Source organism: Scyliorhinus canicula, chromosome 16 (genome assembly GCF_902713615.1).
Source record: "Scyliorhinus canicula chromosome 16, sScyCan1.1, whole genome shotgun sequence".
Classification (NCBI taxonomy): domain Eukaryota; kingdom Metazoa; phylum Chordata; class Chondrichthyes; order Carcharhiniformes; family Scyliorhinidae; genus Scyliorhinus; species Scyliorhinus canicula.
In genome coordinates this window covers 29,826,982-29,848,376 of record NC_052161.1, presented here as the reverse complement: position 1 = coordinate 29,848,376, position 21,395 = coordinate 29,826,982, and the positions used below count along the sequence as shown (strand labels likewise).

Genomic DNA, 21,395 nt, shown 5'->3' with positions numbered 1-21,395 from the left:
GCACCCATCTCTCGTGCCACGCATTCATCCTATCTATCTTGACATTCCTACTCTGACTAGCTCGTGGCACTGGTAGCAATCCTGAGATTACTACCTTTGAGGTCCTACTTTTTAGTTTAACTCCTAACTCCCTGAATTCAGCTTGTCGGACCTCATCCCGGTTTTTACCTATAGCGTTGGTGCCTATGTGCACCACGACAGCTGGCTGTCCCCCCCCCCCCCCCCCCCCCCCCAGAATGTCCTGCAGCCGCTCAGAGACATCCTTCACCCTTGCACCAGGGAGGCAACATACTATCCTGGAGTCTCGATTGCGTCCACAGAACCGCCTGTCTATTCCCCTTACGATTGAGTCCCCTATCACTATACCCCTTCCATTTTTCTTCCTGCCCTGCTGCGCAGCAGAGCCAGCCATGGTCCCATGAACCTTGCTGCTGCTGCCTTCCCCTGGTGAGCCATCTCTCTCAACAGTATCCAAAGCGGTATATCTGTTTTGCAGGGAGATGACCGCAGGGGACACCTGCACTGCCTTCCTCCTCTTGCTCTGTCTTTTGGTCACCCATTTTCTATCTCCCTCAGTAACTTTCACCTGCGGTGTGACCAACTCAAATCTTTCCTTTACACAGTAACACAAGGCAGCTCAACATTTGAAAACCACAAGCAGCTCAATGACGAATAGGTGAGATTGGAATTCAAAATTTAGATTTTCCATTTGGTAGTTCAGCATTTAGCTTTTTAAAAATTCTCTCCCGTACGCATTTTATTCTATTTATCAGTCGTGCTTATATCATGGGGAAACTCGTCAGATCCCTCTGACTTCCCCATTGTTAACTTTAAATGAACTGTAATGAATACAATAAAAAACTACAAAGACAATATGCTGTGACAGCAGTCAACATAGATTATGACAAGTTTGTGCTGACTGACATTGTTAGCAAGCAGCAAAACATGACTTTGTTCTAGTCCACATGGGTCGCAAATCAAAGGCACTGTGTATATATACATTCAGTAAAAGACAAACACTGGCTATGATGGTCAAAAAAAGCATTTTTGTACTCAACAAGTTAATGCTGCAGCTCGAGGGGAGTAAAACAGGAGTCTATTTTTGGTATTTTTCAGCAACTACCACCATCTAAACAGAAGCCTGGAGACTTTGCTTCACAATTCTTAAAGTTTTATCACCCTGGAACTGGATGTGTCCAAAACGCATTGTTTTGAAGAATTAGACTTTTAGCTAGTTCAATATCAATCCATTCGCACACTAAATGCTTCAAACATTAGACTGGTAGCATATTCAAAGCATCATTGAAAAATATTACTAACGATTTTACAAGCTATTTGAGAATACTAGATTGAATTGTATCATAAATACACATTGTTTCTACACTTTTCAGTTTTTAAACATGTATTTTTTCTTCCCTATTTAATAATTCTCAAGAATGATCTTTAAATTCTATTATTATGTAAAATCCTGACAGCTTGGTGGAAAAATGTGCCTGATAACGTATTAAACCATCAAAAAAGTCCCAGATCTGATAATCTAGTCTGTGCTTTTTATCTCATTTAATTAAAATTAGCTAGTCTGGCAATAGGGATGGAAAAGTTAAATGCAGCTTTCCATTTCCAAATTAGGGTTAGGTTCATCTCCATCAGTAGCTATTGAACACAGCATAGCTGGACTTTACTGTTATGGCTACCACAGTTATATACACTACTAATACCAACCAGTTACTATCACACGTACATGGCTACCTACATTGAAACACGAAGCAAACATGGACGCCACCATGATCAGCTAACTTCATGAGGAGAGAGCCAAGAAATGTTAAAATGGCCAAAATACTGAAGATATTTAATTTGTGGTATGGTTACAAATGACTCATTTGTTGTACATCTACAGTTTGTCAAGGAAAAAAACCAAAAGATTCTAAAACCATTCCACGTGATTTATTTGAATAGAAATTCAGGGTGAAACTCTTGCAGCAGATACAAAACGTTAGGACGACTGCACATCGTTTTTAATGCAAATAAATAATTTTCTGCAGTAAAGAAAATTTAAATCAACACACAAAAGCAATTCAATTATGCTGGATCTGATTGAGACCGCTCAACCTCATTCAGAACTGAATGCAACTTGATACTGGGCAATAATGGAAATGTGCAAGAGTCACAAAGGACATAAGCTACTGGACTGAAGTTACCTTTAACCAGAGAAAAACATATTGGGTATACAACAACTTTATAATCAGACAAATAGGTTTTTTTTCTACTCACTGGAGTTGTAAGTATCCTCCAGCTTTGCTGTATCCAGAAAACTGAATGGCATCCAGATTGGTTTACCTTCCACCAGCTTACAGTAGAACCAATGGGGTCGCACAGATTCGTAGAAGTTATACGGCAAATTCAGTAAAGGCTGTATTGCTGTGGATATAGGTTGAGAAGGAGGGGGTGGTAACATAGTCTGCCCTACAGTTGCCTGAAATGAGAGGGTATAATCGATCAATACTTTTGAGAGGACTTTGTACAAGCACAATTAAAATATTATTCTCGTCAGAAAATAATAACTAACCTGGGAGATGAGGGGGGAATAAATTATATCGGAATTAATTTGGAACTATAGTTATCCATTTAGCACTGAAGGGGTTAAACACTTCTATATCACACAAGCTTTTAGCTGAAGTTGCAAGCCGTAAGGAAAATACTCCAAGGACACATCCTGCTGGTGATTGGGGCCCAGGAAATAGAATCACAGATGGTCATTATCAAGGATGGCAATAAACAATGTGGGATCTTTTCACCATTTGTACTGGTGTTAGGAAAGAAGACAAAATCATACAGAATCATTATTACAGTCGGCATTTTCACCTTGGGAAATGGATTATACGTCAGACAAGCAGATGATTGATACCCACATTCTTGATAATGGAGAGCTGGTGATATTAGGGGACCGCATGTATGTGTCTTCGCACTGATTGGATATCATAATTAAGTATTCACTTGTTGCAATCTGTTATTTGTTCTCCTATACTTTACATGATGTAAACCTAATCGAGACATGAGTTAACAAGCAACAAATGAGCAGTATATGCTAATTTCTTGTTACCAAATCTCAAAAGATATGTCTGTACAATTCTTGAGTCAAGGCTTTTTGGCATACCAGTTTGGAACGTTGTTAACTCAGTTACAGCCAGTACAAGTCTCAAATCCCCCCGTAGAGGGGAACATGGTGTAATAAATGTTAAAAATTTAGCGCTAAAGAGATTAAGTTCACATGACAGTAGGGCTATCTTGTGCGTATTAAATTTCAGACAAGGCACTTAAACCAACACCCTGTAAACAAATAAAAATTATTTGGCATTTGTGATCGTTTACACCTACTGTTACTGTATAATATATACCCAGAATCACAGAATGTACAGTACAGGAAGCCATTGTGCACATCAAGTCCGCATCAGCCCTTGGAAAGAGCACCCTACCTAAGCCCACGCTTCCACCCTATCCCCATAATCCCACCTAACCTTTTTGGACACTAAGGGCAATTTAGCATGGCAAATCCACCTAACCTACACATCTTTGGACTGTGGGGGGAAACCGGAGCACCCGGTGGAAACCCACGCAGACATGGGGAGAACATGCAGACTCTACACAGACAATGACCTAAGCCAGGAATCAAACCGGAGACCCTGGAGCTGTGATGCAACAGTGCCAAGTTATGCCAAGTTAAGCTGGTGGATTCCACACTGGGATTGGGACAGGCAGTTAAAGGAGTCAAGCTTTGATGAAACATTAAGACTGGAGTCAGACTTTTTCAAATAAAATATTATCTATGAAGAAAAAGTCAGATAATCGAGTGTTTCAAGAAGACAGAAGGCTACAGAGAGAAGAATTTCTGATCAGCGATGTTCAAAATTCTTAAGTGGAGTATCATAGTTACATGAAATTAATAATTACTAATTTGGCTAAGTGCATCTGATCATAACTGTTGTTCTGCACGTATACCCTACAGCAGAATAAAACAAAGTGCATTTCAACACAGTTAAGTATTAACTCAAGTCATTAACTCAAGTCTATTTTTGGAGAAAATGAAAGACACAAAGATCCAGATCAGGTTGCAAAGCAGTTCAATGTTTACATCCTTGGTCCCTTACCATACAGATAGCTATATGGCAGTGTGAGCCAACTCCCTGAGAAAAATATCATTTAGACCTTTTACAGGGGTGAATGGTACCACTGAACCCAAGATAGTATCTGTGGTAGGCCCAAATTATTCAAAAAATTATTTGCATTCTTTTTAATCAACAGAGGGAAATGATGCACCTAGGGTGCATCGATACTGTATTGGAAAAGTCACACTTTCATAATGTCTGTCAAACCTGTGAATCAAATAACCATTATTAAGCTAGCCGATATTGATGGACTTCAATTTGGACAGTAAAAAAAAGCTACAAGAGTTACAATACAAGTATTCCACTGCTGGGAACGATGCTGGATCTGGAGAATAATTTTCCAGACAGTCTGTGAATAAACAGAGCATTATGTGGTTAATATAACAAACAGTAACAAGCATTTTGGCAGTAAAGCATCAATTCAACTTACCTGTGGTGGAGTCGTTGGTGGTGTCTGGTAAAGGTGATTAGCGGGGGTAGTACACTGCAAAGGAGGCATCTGCTGGAGACCTTGGCTTTGCTGCAGCTGAGGTGACGTAAAGTAGGGACTGGCCCGGCTGCTCTGTAAATTCTGGCGATAAGGATTATAATTATGCTGTGTCTGAGGAGGCGAGACAGATGTGAAAGCAGTTGATGAGGAAATTCCATGCTGAGTATTCTGATGTGTTGTGTTAACATACTGAGAGTTTGGGGGGATCATGTAGCCAGACTGAGACTGGGGACTCTGAAATGAAAATGGATCCTGAACAGATTGAGTTGCAGATGCAAGGGGCACTTCAGCTGGAGGCTTTGGAACTGAAGTTGTCCCTGCTGATGGTGATGCTGTTGTGAAAGGATTTTGTCCAATATTCGCAAAAGGATCACTGTTGGTTGCAGTCTGAGTGAAATAGCTGAGTGTTGATGGCTGGTTTGTGGAAGCAGAAGTCTGTCCCACAAAACTATCCTCCTCACCAACATCTGTCGATTCATCTGTTAGAGAACACAATAGCAGAACAGAGATCAGTCTTTTTTTTTAAAAAATACTTAAACTATTGTATTTTACTAACTTCTTCTGGCTATAAATGTAATTCAGGGTATTTAAAGTTATAATTAATTACTTTATTGATCTAACAAGCAACTCGTTTAGGAAAACATGTTGGTAGCACTCATGAACAAATCTATACTTATTAATCGCTACTGCCATTTGAGTATCTTTAACATAGCAGAATATCAAAGGCTACTAGAGAAAGGGGTGGAAGGAAAATCGGACACAAAAGTAGCTGCTGGGATAATGAGGGAGGCACGGTCAAAGAATCAGGGAGACACGGTCAAAGAATAAAATTGTGGCAGCTTTTGAAATAGGAGGATAAGGGTTTACAAACAGAATTCTTATGTGTGGTTTTGTGGTGACTGAAGTTTGATGTGAACGGGGTAATTCAGCTCACTAATGCCGTGAGTTCAATAACTCCAACAAGGCAACTTTCCAGAATTCAAAAGAATCATGAATTTAGCATTACAAGTGAAAACAACATTTTATTTTGGTTTCAACAGAATTTTATTGACTATTTTAATTTTTCTTTTAAAAACGGACATTGATTCTGAGGCTCATTAAAGAGCTTCAAGGCATTTTTATCGAATTTTTTAGCCAGGCGGAGGCTCATTAAAGAGCTTCACATCATTTTCATCAAAAAGTTATTTTTAGCCAGGCAAGTCAAAAAACCTTGTTTCTGAAAAATGAATTCCTCTTTATTAAGACTTTGGAAACACAATTTAGGATTCTTTGAAATCAACATATAAATACATCTGGCTAAAACACTAACTTCTGAACTTATGAAATTAAATCATTTCTGGTAGTATTTTCAAAAGAAAATATGTAAGTTGGCAACAGTCTAACGAAAACAAAGAAATTTTCCCTCCATCAGTATTTTGTTCAGCTTAAACTTGCAATCAGCCTCTCCTTGCATCTAAATTATTGAGCACTGTCACGTGAATCCAGAACTACAGCATGTTTGTATACAACATCCAGTTTTGAAGCTGTTAAAATAACAAAGACGTTGATCCTGAAGCAACTGATGACCATAGAAAAAGAAATTCACTGAAATCAGCACAAGCATAATCATCCTGAATCCAAACTCAATAGATAAAATCAACTAGAAAAGAAAAATTTAAATTGATGCCTATAGCGCAACTATAGTGATAAGTCGAAGAAAATGCAGGATGTAATCTTAAGAAGAAAAATCATAGCGCCATTGTTATTTGACTGCAAATTTGAGGCTGCGCCCAATGCTATTAAAAAGCAAGCCAGCCAGCAACTTCAAGTTGCAACTGCACATGCACAGTTAAAACAGAAAACCAAGCGGTTGCTTTCAACTCACCCTGCTCCTCACAAGTTTCACTTTAACGGTATCTCATGGAAAGACTCGGCATTGAAATATATGGAACGCCATGATGTTGGAGTCCTTTGCAAAATATACCCACTAAAGACACCAACAAAAGTCAGTGTAAATCAATTAATGTTGAAGAGTCTTAAGTTCTGGAAACACCTGTCTGGCCCTGAAAATTACTTCTTCATTACAAGTATGGAGTTTCATTCTTTCACATCAAGAATTTTTTTTCCCTATGAATTTAAAATGCCCATTTCTTTTTTTTTCTCCAATTAAGAGACAATTTTTTCTCCAATTAAGAGGCAATTTAGCATGGCCAATCCACCTACCCTGAACATCTTTGGATTGCAGAAAAGTGAGACTCACGCAGACACGGGGAGAATGTGCAAACTCCACACAGACAGTAACCCGAGACCGGGATTAAACCTGGGTCCTCAGCGCCATGAGGCAATATTGCTAACCACTACATTTATCCTTCTCTCTCTTATTTCTACTCCCTTAATCCCATTTGTGCCATCTTCACTACATGATTTGGCATTGAATTAACGATTCTTTTATCTACTTCTTGGTTAAAACTCTGAATGCCTCAGCAACGATTAGTCAATCTGGTTGGTTACCCTCTTAACATACATCCCAAATCTCCTGCGGTTTTCAACTTTTAATTACCAGGACTTCATGTGTAGAATTAATAACTCTGGTTGCAATGAAATATTCTGGTCTAAGAATATAACCAGAAGTAGGGGCAGTATGGTGGCGCGGTGTTTGGCTCGGCTGCATCGCAACGCTGTGGACCCGGGTTCGGTCCTGCCCCCATGTCGCTGTCCGTGTGGTGTTTGCACATTCTCCCCATGCCTGCATGGGATCTCACCCCCATAACCCAAAAAGATGTGCAGGATAGGTGGATTTGCCATGCTAAATTGCCGCTTAACTGGTGGCGCAGTGGTTAGGGCTGATGTTGCACGGAGCCGAGGTCCCAGGTTCGATCCCGGCTCTGGGTCAATGTCCATGTGGAGTTTGCACATTCTCTCCGTGTTTGCATGGGTTTCGCCCCCACAGCCCAAAAATGTGCATGGTAGGTGGATTGGCCATGCTAAATTGCCACTTAATTGGAAAAAATTAATTGGGTACTCTAAATTTATTTTTAAAAAGGAATTAATTCCTCCTCATTTCCATTGTAAATGGAAGACCGCTTATTTTTGATCATAGAATCCCGACAGCGCAGAAAGCCATTTTGTCCAGCTTAAACTTGCAATCAGCCTCTCCTTGCATCTAAATTACTGAGCACGGTCACGTGAATCGACAAACTACAGTACGTTTGTATGCAGCATCCAGTTTTGAAGCTGTTAAAATAACAAAGATGATGATCCTGAAGCAACTGATGACCATATAAAAAGAAATTCACGGAAATCAGCACAAGCATAATCATCCTGAATCCAAAGTCAATAGATAAACTCAACGTGAAAAGGAAAATTAAACTTGATGCCTATATTCTGGCAATAGCACAACTATAGGTGATAAGTCAAAGAAAATGCAGGGTGTAATCTTAAGAAGGAAAATCACAGCATCGTTGTTATTTGACTGCAAATTTGAAACGGGACATTGAGTGCACACCGGCTCCTGAAAAGCCTTACTTTAGCCCACTCCTTCACTCTATCTCTGTAACCCCACCTAACCTTTTGGACACTAAGGGGCAATCTATCATGGCCAATCAACCGAACCTGCAGTTCTTTGGACTGTGGGAGGAAACCGGAGCACCCAGAGGAAACCCACGTAGACATGGGGAGAAAAGTGCAAACTCCAGACAGTCACCAGAGGCCGATATTGAACCCGGGTCCCTGGAGCTGTCAGGCAGCAGTGCAAACCACTGTACCCCCTAGTTGTAGCTTCCCCAACAAAAGGAAACATTTTCTCAACATATTCCCCTTCAAGTCACCTCAGAACCTTATACGTTTCAATAAAATCATCTCTTATTCTTCTAAACTCCAATGAGTAGACACAAACTTTGTTCAACCTTCCCTCACGGGTGGGAGCGGTCTTTGATTATGTTCCTCCTCCTGATACACACGAGTAAACTTTACCCACACCAGTAAATTCTTAAAAGAGATCTGGCACCTTCTTATCAATCACCTCTTGATCAGGCTGTACAATCTTCTGCACCTCCTTCACTTCACTTGGGCTTTCCTTTACCACTTTAACAAACCCCACTGTCTTATCCTGTTTTACCACATCAGCCTTTCCAGTGCTATTCTTCAACCACCAACACTGTGACTTTACATGGCCTAGTTTATTACAGTTGAAAACATTTGATACTTTTCATGTCTCTTCCACCCTCCTAGATTTTGTGTTTTAGTCTGAGGTACACTCTCCTTATTATCTCCCATCAGATCACCTTTACCACTTGAGTATTTCTCATGTCCCTAGTTTCTATCCCTCACAGGCTGAAGCTGATATCGGAAACCAAGCTTTGATTTATGAACTAATTCATAATCATCTGCCATTTCTGCTGCTAATCTCACAGTTTTAACCATCTGCTCTTCCACGAGTTCTCACTACATTAGGAATTGAATTTTTAAACTCCTCCAAAAGTATAATTTCTCTGAGAGCTTCATACGTTTGGTCTATTTTCAAAGCCCTTATCCACCTATCAAAATCACCTTGTTTCAGCCTTTCAAACTCCATGTATGTTTGACCAAATTCTTTCCTTAAATTTCGAAACCTTTGTCTGTAGGCTTCAGGCACTAGTTCATATGCACCTAACATGGATTTTTTTCACCTCCTCATACGACCCAGATACCTCGTCCGGTAGTGATGCAAACACTTCACTCGCCCTACCTACCAGCTTTGTTTGAATCAGTAATACCCACATGTCCTGTGGCCATTTCATTTGTTTAACCACCTTCTCAAATGAAATGAAAAAGGCTTCTACCTCCTTCACGTCAAACCGCGGCAATGCTTGGACATATTTAAATAGATCCCCACCAAGCCTTCAACAATGACGCTCTTTCTCACTATCCTCATCACTATCCTCCCAACTGTACGTTTCCCATTATGTCTGCCAATTTTAAGTGACCGTTATGTTTTATAGCCATTTTCTGAAGTTCAAATTCTCACTTTTTCCCTTTCCTCTCTATCTCTTTCTTTTCTCACTCTCCTTTTCTTTTTCCCTGATCTGTATCTCCCTTTCTCTTTCTTTTTCTCTCATTGCATATTCAAGCTGCTTTAATTCTTTTTCACTTTCAAGTTGCTTAATCTGCAACTGGATCGTTGCCATTCCTAATGAGTCAGACTGTATCTCAGGCAACTTTAAATGCTTAGCCACCACCATAATTACCTCATCTTTTTGCATTTTGTCAGGTCATGTTAACTGCAAAGTTTTTGCCAAATCTAAAAGTCTGCTTTTAGTCTCTATCCGTAAGGTACTGCATGTGACCGTCTCCACCCCAATTACTTCAGAGCCTCTGAAAGAGCCATTTTCCACTGCACACTCCCTACTTAAATGAAATACCACACATGAAAAGCAATCACAATATGCTCACCCCTCACTGCCTTTAAGTTCACTAAGCCAATCCAATAGATAGACTTTTATCCTGGACGAGCCCCCAATTTGTTATGGGCCAGGGCTTAGAGAACCCCAAAGTGTATCATGGAGTTCACCTGACCCACAACTTTTAATAGATTGTGGTATGGGGAGCACACGGCCCACTCTACAGGTGTGGTACTGCAGAAATGGAAAAGTTTTTTTTTTTTTTTTAAATAATTTTTATTGAGAAATTTTGATTTTATACAACATTAACCCACCTTAGTAAAATACCGAAAGTAACAATACTATTAACAATCATATACATTCGCCCCATCCCCATGAACAACCCAGCATTTTAACAACAACGCATATTAACACACTATAAAGTTACAGAATAAACACTACAATAATGCACCCCCCCCCCCCCCCCCCCGGGTTGCTGCTGCTATTGACCCAGTTACCTATCTCTGAGCCAGGAAGTCCAAAAAAGGCTGCCATCGTTTATAGAACCCTTGTATTGATCCTCTCAGGGCAAATTTGACCTTTTCCAATTTTATAAATCCCGCCATGTCACTGATCCAGGTCTCCACACTTGGGGGCCTTGCATCCTTCCATTGTAACAGAATCCTTCGACGGGCTACTAGGGACGCAAAGGCCAGGACACCGGCCTCTTTCGCCTCCTGCACTCCCGGCTCTACCGCAACTCCAAAAATCGCGAGTCCCCACCCTGGTTTGACCCTGGATCCAACCACCCTCGACACCGTCCCTGCCACTCCCTTCCAGAATTCTTCCAGTGCTGGGCGTGGTTCGCAGGACTCCCCGAACATCTGGTGCACCTGTCCTCACCCCCGAAGAACCTACTCATCCTAGTCCCGGACATGTGGGCCCGGTGCAGCACCTTAAATTGGATGAGACTAAGCCTCGCACATGAGGAGGAAGAGTCGACTCTCTCCAAGGCATCCGCCCAAGTCCCGTCCTCTATCTGCTCCCCGAGTTCCTCCTCCCATTTAGCCTTCAGCTCCTCCACTGACGACTCCTCCACCTCCTGCATTACCTTATAGATGTCAGACACCTTCCCCTCTCCTACCCACACCCCCCGAAAGCACTCTGTCCATCGCCCCCTGCGAGGGCAGCAAAGGGAATCCCTCTACCTGTCGCCTAGCAAACGCCTTTACCTGCAGGTATCTGAACATGTTCCCCTGGGGAAGGCCAAATTTATCTTCCAGTTCTCCCAGGCCCGCAAACCTCCCGCCAATAAACAGGTCCCTCAATTTGCTGATGCCCGCCCTTTGCCACCCCCTGAATCCCCCATCCGTGTTCCCCGGGATGAACCGATGGTTGCCACCCAGTGGAGCCTCCAACGAGCCCCCTGTTTCCCCCCGATGCCGTCTCCATTGTTCCCAGATTCTTAGGGTCGCCGCCACCACCGGGCTCGTGGTAAACCTCTTAGGGGAGAGCGGCAACGGTGCCGTTACTATGGCACCCAGGCTCGTACCTCTACATGACGCCATCTCCATTCTTTTCCACGCCGCCCCTCCCCCCTTCATCACCCATTTACGCACCATTGACACATTGGCTGCCCAATAGTACCCCAGAAGGTTGGGCAGTGCCAGCCCACCTCCATCCCTTCCTCGCTCCAGGAACACCCTCCTCACTCTCGGAGTCCCATGTGCCCACACAAAACTCAGAATACTGCTAGTCACTCTCCTAAAGAAGGCCCTGGGGATAAATATGGGCAGGCACTGAAAAAGGAACAAGAACCTCGGAAGCACTGTCATTTTGACGGACTGCACCCTCCCCGCCAACGACAATGGCAGCATGTCCCACCTCCTGAACTCCTCCTCCATCTGATCTACCAGCCTGGTAAAGTTATGCTTGTGGAGAGTCCCCCAGTCCCTGGCCACTTGCACCCCCAGGTACCTAAAGCTCTCCCCTACCCGCCTAAGCGGGAGCCTACCAATTCCTTCCTCCTGGTCTCCAGGGTGCACCACAAACACCTCGCTCTTGCCTAAGTTTAATTTATAACCTGAGAAGGTCCCAAACTCGGCTAGTAACTCCATCACTCCCGGCATCCCTCCCACCGGGTCCGCCACATACAGTAACAGGTCGTCGGCATACAACGACACCCTATGTTCCTCTCCACCTCGCACCAAGCCTCTCCACCTCTCTGAATCTCTCAATGCCATCGCCAGCGGCTCGATTGCCAGTGCAAACAACAAGGGGGACAAGGGGCAACCCTGCCTGGTCCCTCGGTAAAGCCGGAAGTACTCCGACCTCCTCCTATTCGTAGCCACGCACGCCATCGGGGCCTCATATAGCAGCCTTACCCATCTAATGAACCCTTCACCAAATCCAAACTTCCCCAACACCTCCCATAGGTACCTCCACTCCACTCTATCGGCCTTCTCCGCATCCAGTGCCACCACTATCTCTGCCTCCCCCTCAATCGCCGGCATCATAATGACATTCAGCAATCTCCGCACATTCGTGTTCAGCTGCCTTCCCTTCACAAAACCTGTCTGGTCCTCGTGCACAACCCCTGGCACACAGTCCTCTATCCTGGTGGCCAGGATTTTTGCCAGCACCTTAGCGTCCACGTTGAGGAGAGATATGGGCCTATATGAACCACACTGCTGGGGGTCCTTGTCCTTCTTTAAAATTAACGAGATCAGCGCCCGTGACATCGTCGGGGGCAAAGTCCCCCCCTCCCACGCTTCATTGAGTGTTCGCACCAGCAAGGGGCCCACTAGATCCACAAACTTTTTATAAAATTCCACCGGGAACCCATCCGGCCCCGGTGCCTTCCCTGACTGCATCTGCCCGATCCCCTTAACTAGCTCCTCCAGCTCAATCGGCGCACCCAACCCCTCCACCTTCTCCTCCTGCACCTTCTGGAAAGAAAGCCCGTCAAGGAACCTCTCTATTCCCCTCCTCTCCCCCGTTGGCTCCGACCGGTACAGTTCCCCGTAAAAATCCTTGAAGACCTCATTCACCTCTACCCCCTTCCGCACCACATTCCCACTCTTGTCTCTCACTCCAGCAATCTCCTTAGCCGCATCCCGCTTGCGGAGCTGATGAGCCAGCATCCTACTCGCCTTTTCACCATGTTCATACACTGCCCCTTGTGCCTTCCTCCACTGTGCCTCCGCCTTTCTCGTGGTCAGCAAATCAAATTTAGCCTGCAGGCTGCGCCTCTCCCCCAACAGTCCCTCCTCTGGTGCCTCTGCATACCTCCTGTCCACCTCCAGCATCTTTCCCACCAGTCTATCCCTCTCACTCCTTTCGCTCCTCTCCCTGTGTGCCCGGATGGATATCAGCTCCCCACGAATTACTGCCTTCAGGGCTTCCCAGACCATCCCCACCTGAACCTCCCCCATATCATTCACCTCAAGGTACCCCTCAATACTTGCCCGGACCCTCCTACACACCTCCTCCTCCGCCAACAACCCCACATCCAACCGCCACAACGGACGTTGGTCTCGCACCTCTCCCATCTCCAACTCTATCCAATGCGGGGCGTGGTCGGAGATTGCAATGGCCGAATACTCGGCCTCCTCCACTCTCGGAATCAGTCCCCTACTCACCACGAAGAAATCTATCCGAGAGTAGACCCTATGTACGTGGGAGAAGAGAGTACTCGCGTGCCCTCGGCCGTACAAACCTCCATGGATCCACCCCATCCATCTGGTCCATAAACCCTCTCAGTACCTTGGCCGCCGCCGGCCTCCTACCCGTCCTAGAGCTGGACCGATCCAGTGAAGGATCCAACACCGTATTAAAGTCCCCCCTATGATCAGACCTCCCGCCTCCAGATCCGGGATCCGTCCCAACATACGCCTCATAAAGCCCACATCGTCCCAATTTGGGGCATACACACTAGCCAGTACCACCTTCTCTCCTTGTAGCCTGCCCCTAACCATCACATACCTACCTCCCTTATCCGCCACCACCTCCGATGCCTCAAACAACACATTTTCCCCCACCAGAATCGCCACTCCCCGGTTCCTCACATCCAACCCCGAGTGGAAAACCTGCCCCACCCATCCCTTCCTCAGGCGGACCTGGTCCGCCACCCTCAGGTGGGTCTCCTGAAGCATTGCCACATCCGCCTTTAGCCCCTTCAGGTGAGCCAGTACCCTCGACCGCTTCACCGGCCCATTCAACCCTCTCACATTCCAGGTGACCAACCGGATCAGAGGGCGCCCCGCCCCCCTCCCCCGTCGGCTAGCCATAGCCCGTTGACTGCCCGCCCCAGGCCAGCACCCCCTGCTCGACCCCGTCCCCATAGCGACAACCCCTCACCTCTGTCCCCCCAGCACCCACCAGCTCCTTCTTGACCCTACCAGCAGCAACCCGGTATTCCCCTTTCCCCCCCTCCCTTCCCCCCCAGGCTAGGAACCCTCCCAGCCGCGAACCGTCCTCCATTGTACTTCCGTGGGTCAGCTAACTTCTGCTGACCCCGGAAACTCCCGCCAATAGCCCGACCCCTCCCGAAGTGGGATCATCCCCCAATCTATCCCTCCTCCTGGCACCGCTCCAGCGCGGGGAAGAACCAGTTAAGGCCCCGCCTCCCCGTCACCATCTCCACCCCCCAGCCCCGCAGCACGGGAAACCAGAGGAAAGCCCGCGCTTTTGCACTGCCCCACCCTTCTGACGCAGCTCCCAAATATCAGCCCCACTCCATACCCCCACTCCGGCATAGAATACAACATACCCCCCCGACCCTCCCCTCAAGATACACAGCCCAGACAATGTCCCACAGCACAAAAACAAAAACATAGCAGAACAACCCCTCCGTAAATAACCATAACAAAATTGCAAAAGTACTAAAACAAGAAGAAAACAAGAAGACAGCAACAGCAGAATCCAGCACTAATATCTTACAGCCGACCTCGCAACCCCCAACCCCTAGTTCAAGTCCAGTTTCTCCGTCCGCACGAAGGCCCACGCCTCCTCCGGGGAATCGAAATAATGGCGCCGGTCCAAATAAGTTACCCACAGGCGCGAGGGCGGCAACATTCCGAACTTTATCTTTTTTCTATAAAGCACCTCTCTCGTCCGATTAAATCCGGACCGCCGCTTAGCCACCTCCGCACTCCAGTCCTGGGAGATCCGCACTACCCTATTCTCCCAATTGCTGCTCTTCACCTTCTTGGCCCAGCGCAGCACGCACTCCCGATCACTGAACCGGTGGAACCTCACCAGCACCGCACGCGGGGGTTCATCTTCCTTGGGCCTCCTGGCCAGCACCCTGTGCGCTCCCTCCAGCTCCAAGGGCAGATGGAGAGATCCGGCCCCCACTAGCGAATTCAGCATTACAGCCACATAGGCTGTCAGGTCCGATCCCTCCAGCCCCTCTGCAAGGCCCAAGATCCGCAGGTTTTTCCGCCTCATGCGGTGATCCAGCTCCTCAAAGCGTTCCTGCCACTTCTTGTGGAGTGCTTCGTGCCCCTCCACCTTACTCACGAGGACCACGGCCTCTTCCTCTCGTTCAATGGCCTGCGTCTGCAACTTCTTGATGGCAGCACCCTGGGTGGACTGAATCTCTGACTGCCTTCTGTTCGTTTCCTGCAGAGAGCTCAGTACTTCATCCTTGAATTCTTTAAAGCAGCGCAGGAGATCAGTTTGTTGTTCCTGGGCCCAGAGTCTCCATTCCTCTGGAGCTCTGTCGGTGGCCATCTTGGATCCCTTCCCCCGTTTTTTCCTGAGGAGCTGCTGCTGTTTTTTCCCCCTTTCCACTCCGAGTTCGAGTCATGGACTGCAGGGAAAGTCGTTCAGCACACCTTCCCCCACCGGAAGACGTCGAAAAATTTCCGTTTTGGGCTCTCAAAAGAGCCGAAAAATCTCTTTAAAACGGGAGCTCCCAAATGTGTGGCTTACTGATCCATCACAGCCACCGGAAGTCGGAAAAGTATTTTTTAAAGCAAAACAATGTTTATTCTATGAACTCAAGTTAACCTTTTTAAAACATAGTGAACATCTTAGCAACCATTAATTCAAATACAACCCCCAAAGACTACAATACTAAGTAAACCTTTAAGCTTTCCTTTTAACATCCATACGACTTAAAACACCTTTTACCAGAAGCACATCAGGTTAAAGTCACTAATGTTATTAGTTTTAAATGACCAGGATCGATTTACAGTCTTTAGATTAGAGAGAGAGATTGATACACCTTTTGGATGGGACTGCAGCTATCCAGCTCTGAAAACTAAAGTAAAAACACACCCTGCAGCAAACAACTTAAAACAAAAGTAAAAAGCTTACAGACAGTCCGGCTCCACCCACTCTGACATCACTGCAGTAGTAAATACCCATTTCTTAAAGGTACTCTCACTAGATATTTATATACACACCCATTTCTTAAAGGTACTCTCACATGACAGGTAACAGTGGGGAATAAGCTGTTTTTGAGTCTGTTCTCAGACTTCTGTATCTTCTGCCTGATGGAAAAAGTTGGAAGAGTGAGTAAGCTGTGTGGGAGGGGTCTTTGATTATGCGCCCGCTTTCCCCAGGCAGCGGGAGGTGTAGATGGAGTCAATAGATGGGAGGCAGGTTTGTGTGATGGACTGGGCTGTGTTCACGACTCTCTGTACACAGAGTTGTGTACAGTACTTTGCTTCCTGAAGCCAATGACCAGCTCTTTAGTTTTGCTGGCATTGAGGGAGAGACTGTTGTCACTGCACCACTCCACTAGGTTCTCTATCTCCCTCCTGTATTCTGACTCGTCGTTATTCGAGATCCGAACCAAATTTTGCCACGCAGTTGTGCGTGTACAGGGAGTACAGTAGGGAGCTAAGTACGCAGCCTTGCGGGGCCCCGGTATCGAGGACTATCGTGGAGGATGTGTTGTTTATTCTTACTGATTGTGGTCTGTGGATCAGAAAGTCGAGGATCCAGTTGGAGAGTGAGGAGCCAAGTCCTAGGTTTCGGAGCTTTGATATGCCCTCGGCTGGGATTATGGTGTTGAAGGCGGAGCTATAGTTAATAAATAGGAATCTGATGGAGGAGTCCTTGTTGTCGAGATGCTATGGGGATGAGTGTAGGGCCAGGGAAATGGCATATGCTGTGGACTGGTTGCGGCGGTATGCGAATTGCTGTGGATTAAGGTGTTCTGGGAGTAAGGAGGTGATGTGCTTCATGACCAACCTCTTGAAGCACTTCATTACGACTGAAGTCAGGGCCACCGGACGGTAGTCATTGAGGCACATTGCGTGGCTCTTCTTTGGCACCAGTATGATGGTGGTCTTCTTGAAGCAGGTGGGGACCTCGGAGTGGAGTAGGGACAGGTTAAAGATGTCTGGGATTCTATGTAGGGATTCACTGTAGTGATTCTATGAACTATAGCTTCATTTGTTTTCAGAAGATGGCCCTTAAAAGTAAAAGTGTTCAACTCAAGTTTCAACTGTTCCCTATATGCATATCCAGCCCATCTGTATGGTGTATTCAGTAAGACAGTGTTTATGTAGCACTTTTCATAATCTTAGGGCACCCTAAAGCAATTATGTATTTTAGAAATTCAATCACTGTTATATTATAGAAACATAGCAGCAAATATGCACATAGTCAAGACCCACACATAGCGCTCTGACAATCAATCTGTTGTTCTTTTAAATGCATTGGTTGCTGCACAAATACCGACAGAGGTAATTTAGCTGGTCGTCTTCGAAATAGTATCATGGAATTTTTATATCCACGAAATAAATAGATAGAACCTTGGCTTACCTTTTCCTGCGAAAGGCAGTATCTGCCGACAGTGCAGAATGCCCTCAGCACTGCACAGGAGTGCCAAACTAAATGTTGTACGCAAGCCTCTTTAATGGGATTTAAAATAATCTTGATTCAGGAGGCGAGAATGCTACCATTGAGTCACAGCTGGCAGCACAGCCTCTCCAGCATCCGGGAGTATACAGAAAGACTTACAAAAGTGTTGATTTCCGACAAAATAAATCAAAGATATGCCACACACGTTATACAACTCGGCAAAATGTAGTAGGGACAACATATCCAACAGGTTTGCAGGTGAAATAACCCACAAGTGCATCTGAGCTGCGTCAACTCACTGGCCCGAGTGATCAAAGTAACATCACTCATGTTTTTGTTTAAGGACTGACTTTCTATGCATCACCTCTCGGGAATAAACCACTCCAACATCTTTTAGACGGAATGTACACGTCAGGCTCAGTCAGATGCTCAATGAAACAAGCACCTGAACCACCCCACCCGGTACAAGGCGATACAGAGCTCCAATCACTCAATGGGCGATGGAATACATTCCTTGATAGTTTAAAAACACGGACACCGGGCCGTGGATGCAGATGTCGCCCCTCAAGTTACCGGTACTCGCGCGGAGCAGAAGCCGGGCCAGCCCAGCCTGCAGTCACTCACCGGCTGAGAGGAGACTGGGATCCACGGCGGGTGCCGGAGGCTGAGCCTGGCTGACCGGGATGAAGGGCAGAGGGAAGTTGAATTCCGTGTCGGACGAGAAGAGTAGGTTAGTGCCGCCTTTCCTCTCGGCCATCTTGCCGCTAGCCGCGTACCGACACGTAATCAGTGGCTCCGCGGAGCCAGCCGGTCGCGCGGAAGGCAAGGGGGGCGGGGAGAGGGGCGAGAGCGGCCTGTGGGTGACGTCGACGCCGCGCAGCCCCGCCCCCAGGCAGACGACGCGACGGTGTGGCGTACGTGGGGCGGGGCGGGCAGGGTCGGAGGTCGGTGGCTACGTCAATGACGCGCGCGTTTCCCGCCATTGCTATCCGGCCGCTGTTGTGGAAAAGTTGCATCGGCCGCGCCGCTCTCTTCCCTCCCCCACCCCACCCCGCCCCTTCCCGCAGCAACTTCTCAACATGCCGTGTGTGGATGATTGGGTGAACGACCCTCTGAGCGCCGTGCAGGGCATTTTCGGTGAGCCTTTTGCTTTCGTCTGAAAACCTTATTAATTTTTGTTTGGAACTACCCTTTCCTGGTGTGCGGTTGCGGAGTTTGAAGAGGAGGCCTCCTTCCCTCCTCCCACAGCCCTGCCCTCAGCAGCTTCTCAGCTCTTCCTCCCTGCAGAGGGATTTGAACACCCCAATTTTAACAAAACCACGGTCGTGAAGTTACAGCCTGGACGTTTATTTAAATACCCAATGAAAAGACAGGGCTTTTACCAAAATATATTTTTTTTAATCAATCGTTTCTTGTAAGCTGATTGCTGAAAGTGTGAACTACTTTTAATAGCAACGGCTTGATAACGTATCTTGTTCTGTTGGAGACCATGTGTTTTGGATCCCAAAATAACGAAACTGGTTTAGTTTATTGGAATGGGGGTTGGGGGGGGGGGGGGCGTGATGATGGTGATATATTCTTCAACAGTTCAAAAGATTTTAAATACCCTGGCTCTGAAGTTGGCTGTGAAATTTTAGAAGACTGGACATGCTTTGTGATAGGTGTGGTATTGACATTTTCCCGAAATAAATGGAGTTTGCTGATGAAGATATGCTTCACCAGTTCCAAATAGATTTTTTTATGTACTTGCCGGGGTTTCCTTGAGTAGCTAGAAACATGTTAATGTAGGCAAATGTATTCCGCAGAACTTTTTTTAATACCTGTTTTTCTAAACCCCTGGAAGGGTGTCTGTGATGCATATAATCTAGTACTGGACTCTCAGGTCAAAAGGTTTTCTTCACGGTAAATAACTGTTTTGGTCACTGTTTAACCTTCACATTGTGATTTAATATGTGCATTTGCGAAACAGTACAATTCGCAGAGTGAATTGTTAATTTAAATGTCTTTTTTCTGTAAAAGACTAGGTTGAATATATTTCTGATCATGGGGTTACATGATTAGTGCAGAACATTTAATACTTCCAGTGCTATGGTTCTTCGTCATCGCAAGCCATGATTCGTAAGATGTATCTGTATAATCTGTGCAAAATTCTTCAGCCTGTTGGAGCTGTGAAGCTGATATAAGTGGACATGGTTAAGTGTTTAACAAGCTGTAAAAGCAGCTTGGGTGCCGTTTTGCTCTGAGGTCTCTGACTACCTTGGCATCCAGGACTGGATGAGTAGAAATTTTCTGCAATGAAATAATGTGATGAGTGGAGTGCCACAGGGATCAGTGCTAGGGCCTCAACTATTGACAATTTGTATCAATAACTTGGATGAAGAGACCAAATGTATGATTGCAAGATTTGCTATTGACACAAGGATATGTGGGAAAGTTTTTTTTAAAGAGGATGTAAGGAATCTTCAAAGGGATAGGTTAAATGAATGGACAAAAAAATTGGCAGATGGAGAATAATGTGGGGAAATGTAAACTTGTCCACTTAGTAGGAAGAATAGACCAGCAGCATATTATTTGAATGGTCAGAGATTGCAGAACTCTGAGGTAATGGGGATCTGGGTGACCTGGGACATGAATCACAAAACGTTATTATGTGGGTACAGCAAATGATGAGGCAAATGGAATGTTGTCTATTGCAGGGGGAATGGAATATAAAAGTAAGGATGTTTTGCTACTGTTGTGCAGGACATTGGTGAGACCACACCTGGAGTACTCTGTACAGTTTTGGTCTCCTTATTTAAAAAAATATATAAATGCAGCTCAAGAAGATTCACTTGACTGATACCTGGAATTAGGGGTTAAGAGAATGTTCACGTAACTGATACCTGGGTTTGGGGATTAATTTATGAGGAAAGGTCAAATGGGTTGGGCTGTATCCACTAGAGTTTAGAAAAATAGAGGTCACCTTATTAAATCATACAAGTTCCTGAGGGGAATTGACAGGGTGGACGCTGAAAAGATTTTTCCCTTTTTGGGAGAGACGAGAACAGAGGGACCCAGTTTCAAAATAAGGGACCTCTTATTTAAGACAGGTGAGAATTTTTTAATTCTCTGCGGTTTGTAAGACTTTGGAAGTCTCTTGCCCAGAGAGTGGTCGAGACAGGCTCACTGAATATTTTTAAGGCAGAGGTAGATAAATTCTTGACGAACGTTATTGTGGGAATGTGGAGTTGAGACAGCCGTGATTTTCTTGATTGACTTGAGCAGGCTCGAGAGGCTGAATGGTCTGCTGCTACCTCTAATTTGTATGACCAAAGCTAGCACCTTTGGTCTCCACCAAAAACTCTGTTCCCAGGCACCAGCTTTCTCTGCAACTGTCTAAGGATGAACTTGTCGGTACACAATCTTGGTGTCATATTTAAGCCCAAAATGAGCTTCAGACCACATATCCAAGCTATTGGTACGACTGTTGTGAAGAAGAGTCATATTTGACCCGAAACATTAACTAGGTTTCTCTCTCCACAGATGTTTTCTAAAAATATTTTTATTAAGATATTTGCAAAATTCTTATGACAATAACAAAAACAA

At 45.4% G+C, this 21,395-nt stretch overlaps 2 protein-coding genes across 4 annotated transcripts in view; one reads left to right on the top strand and one right to left on the bottom strand.

Annotated features, from left to right (window-relative positions):
- Nucleotides 1–18,640, bottom strand: part of LOC119979296 (SEC23 interacting protein) — a 153,111-nt gene extending 134,471 nt beyond the window's left edge. For all 3 annotated transcript variants that reach the window (XR_005463696.1, XM_038821347.1, XM_038821346.1), the window contains exons 1-3: nucleotides 18,435–18,640; nucleotides 4,594–5,132; nucleotides 2,272–2,473 (exon numbers count right to left, since the gene is read on the bottom strand). Coding sequence is in view for 2 of the 3 variants with exons in the window: in XM_038821347.1 (XP_038677275.1) it covers nucleotides 2,272–2,473; nucleotides 4,594–5,132; nucleotides 18,435–18,567 (874 nt within the window). In the remaining variant the exon portion in view is untranslated. The remainder of the gene's footprint in view (nucleotides 1–2,271; nucleotides 2,474–4,593; nucleotides 5,133–18,434) is intronic.
- A 153-nt stretch (nucleotides 18,641–18,793) lies between these two features.
- LOC119979395 (minichromosome maintenance complex binding protein) overlaps nucleotides 18,794–21,395 on the top strand; it is a 42,378-nt gene continuing 39,776 nt past the window's right edge. Inside the window, exon 1 of the mRNA XM_038821549.1 lies at nucleotides 18,794–18,947. Coding sequence (XP_038677477.1) covers nucleotides 18,890–18,947 — 58 coding nt within the window. The 5' untranslated portion in view covers nucleotides 18,794–18,889. The remainder of the gene's footprint in view (nucleotides 18,948–21,395) is intronic.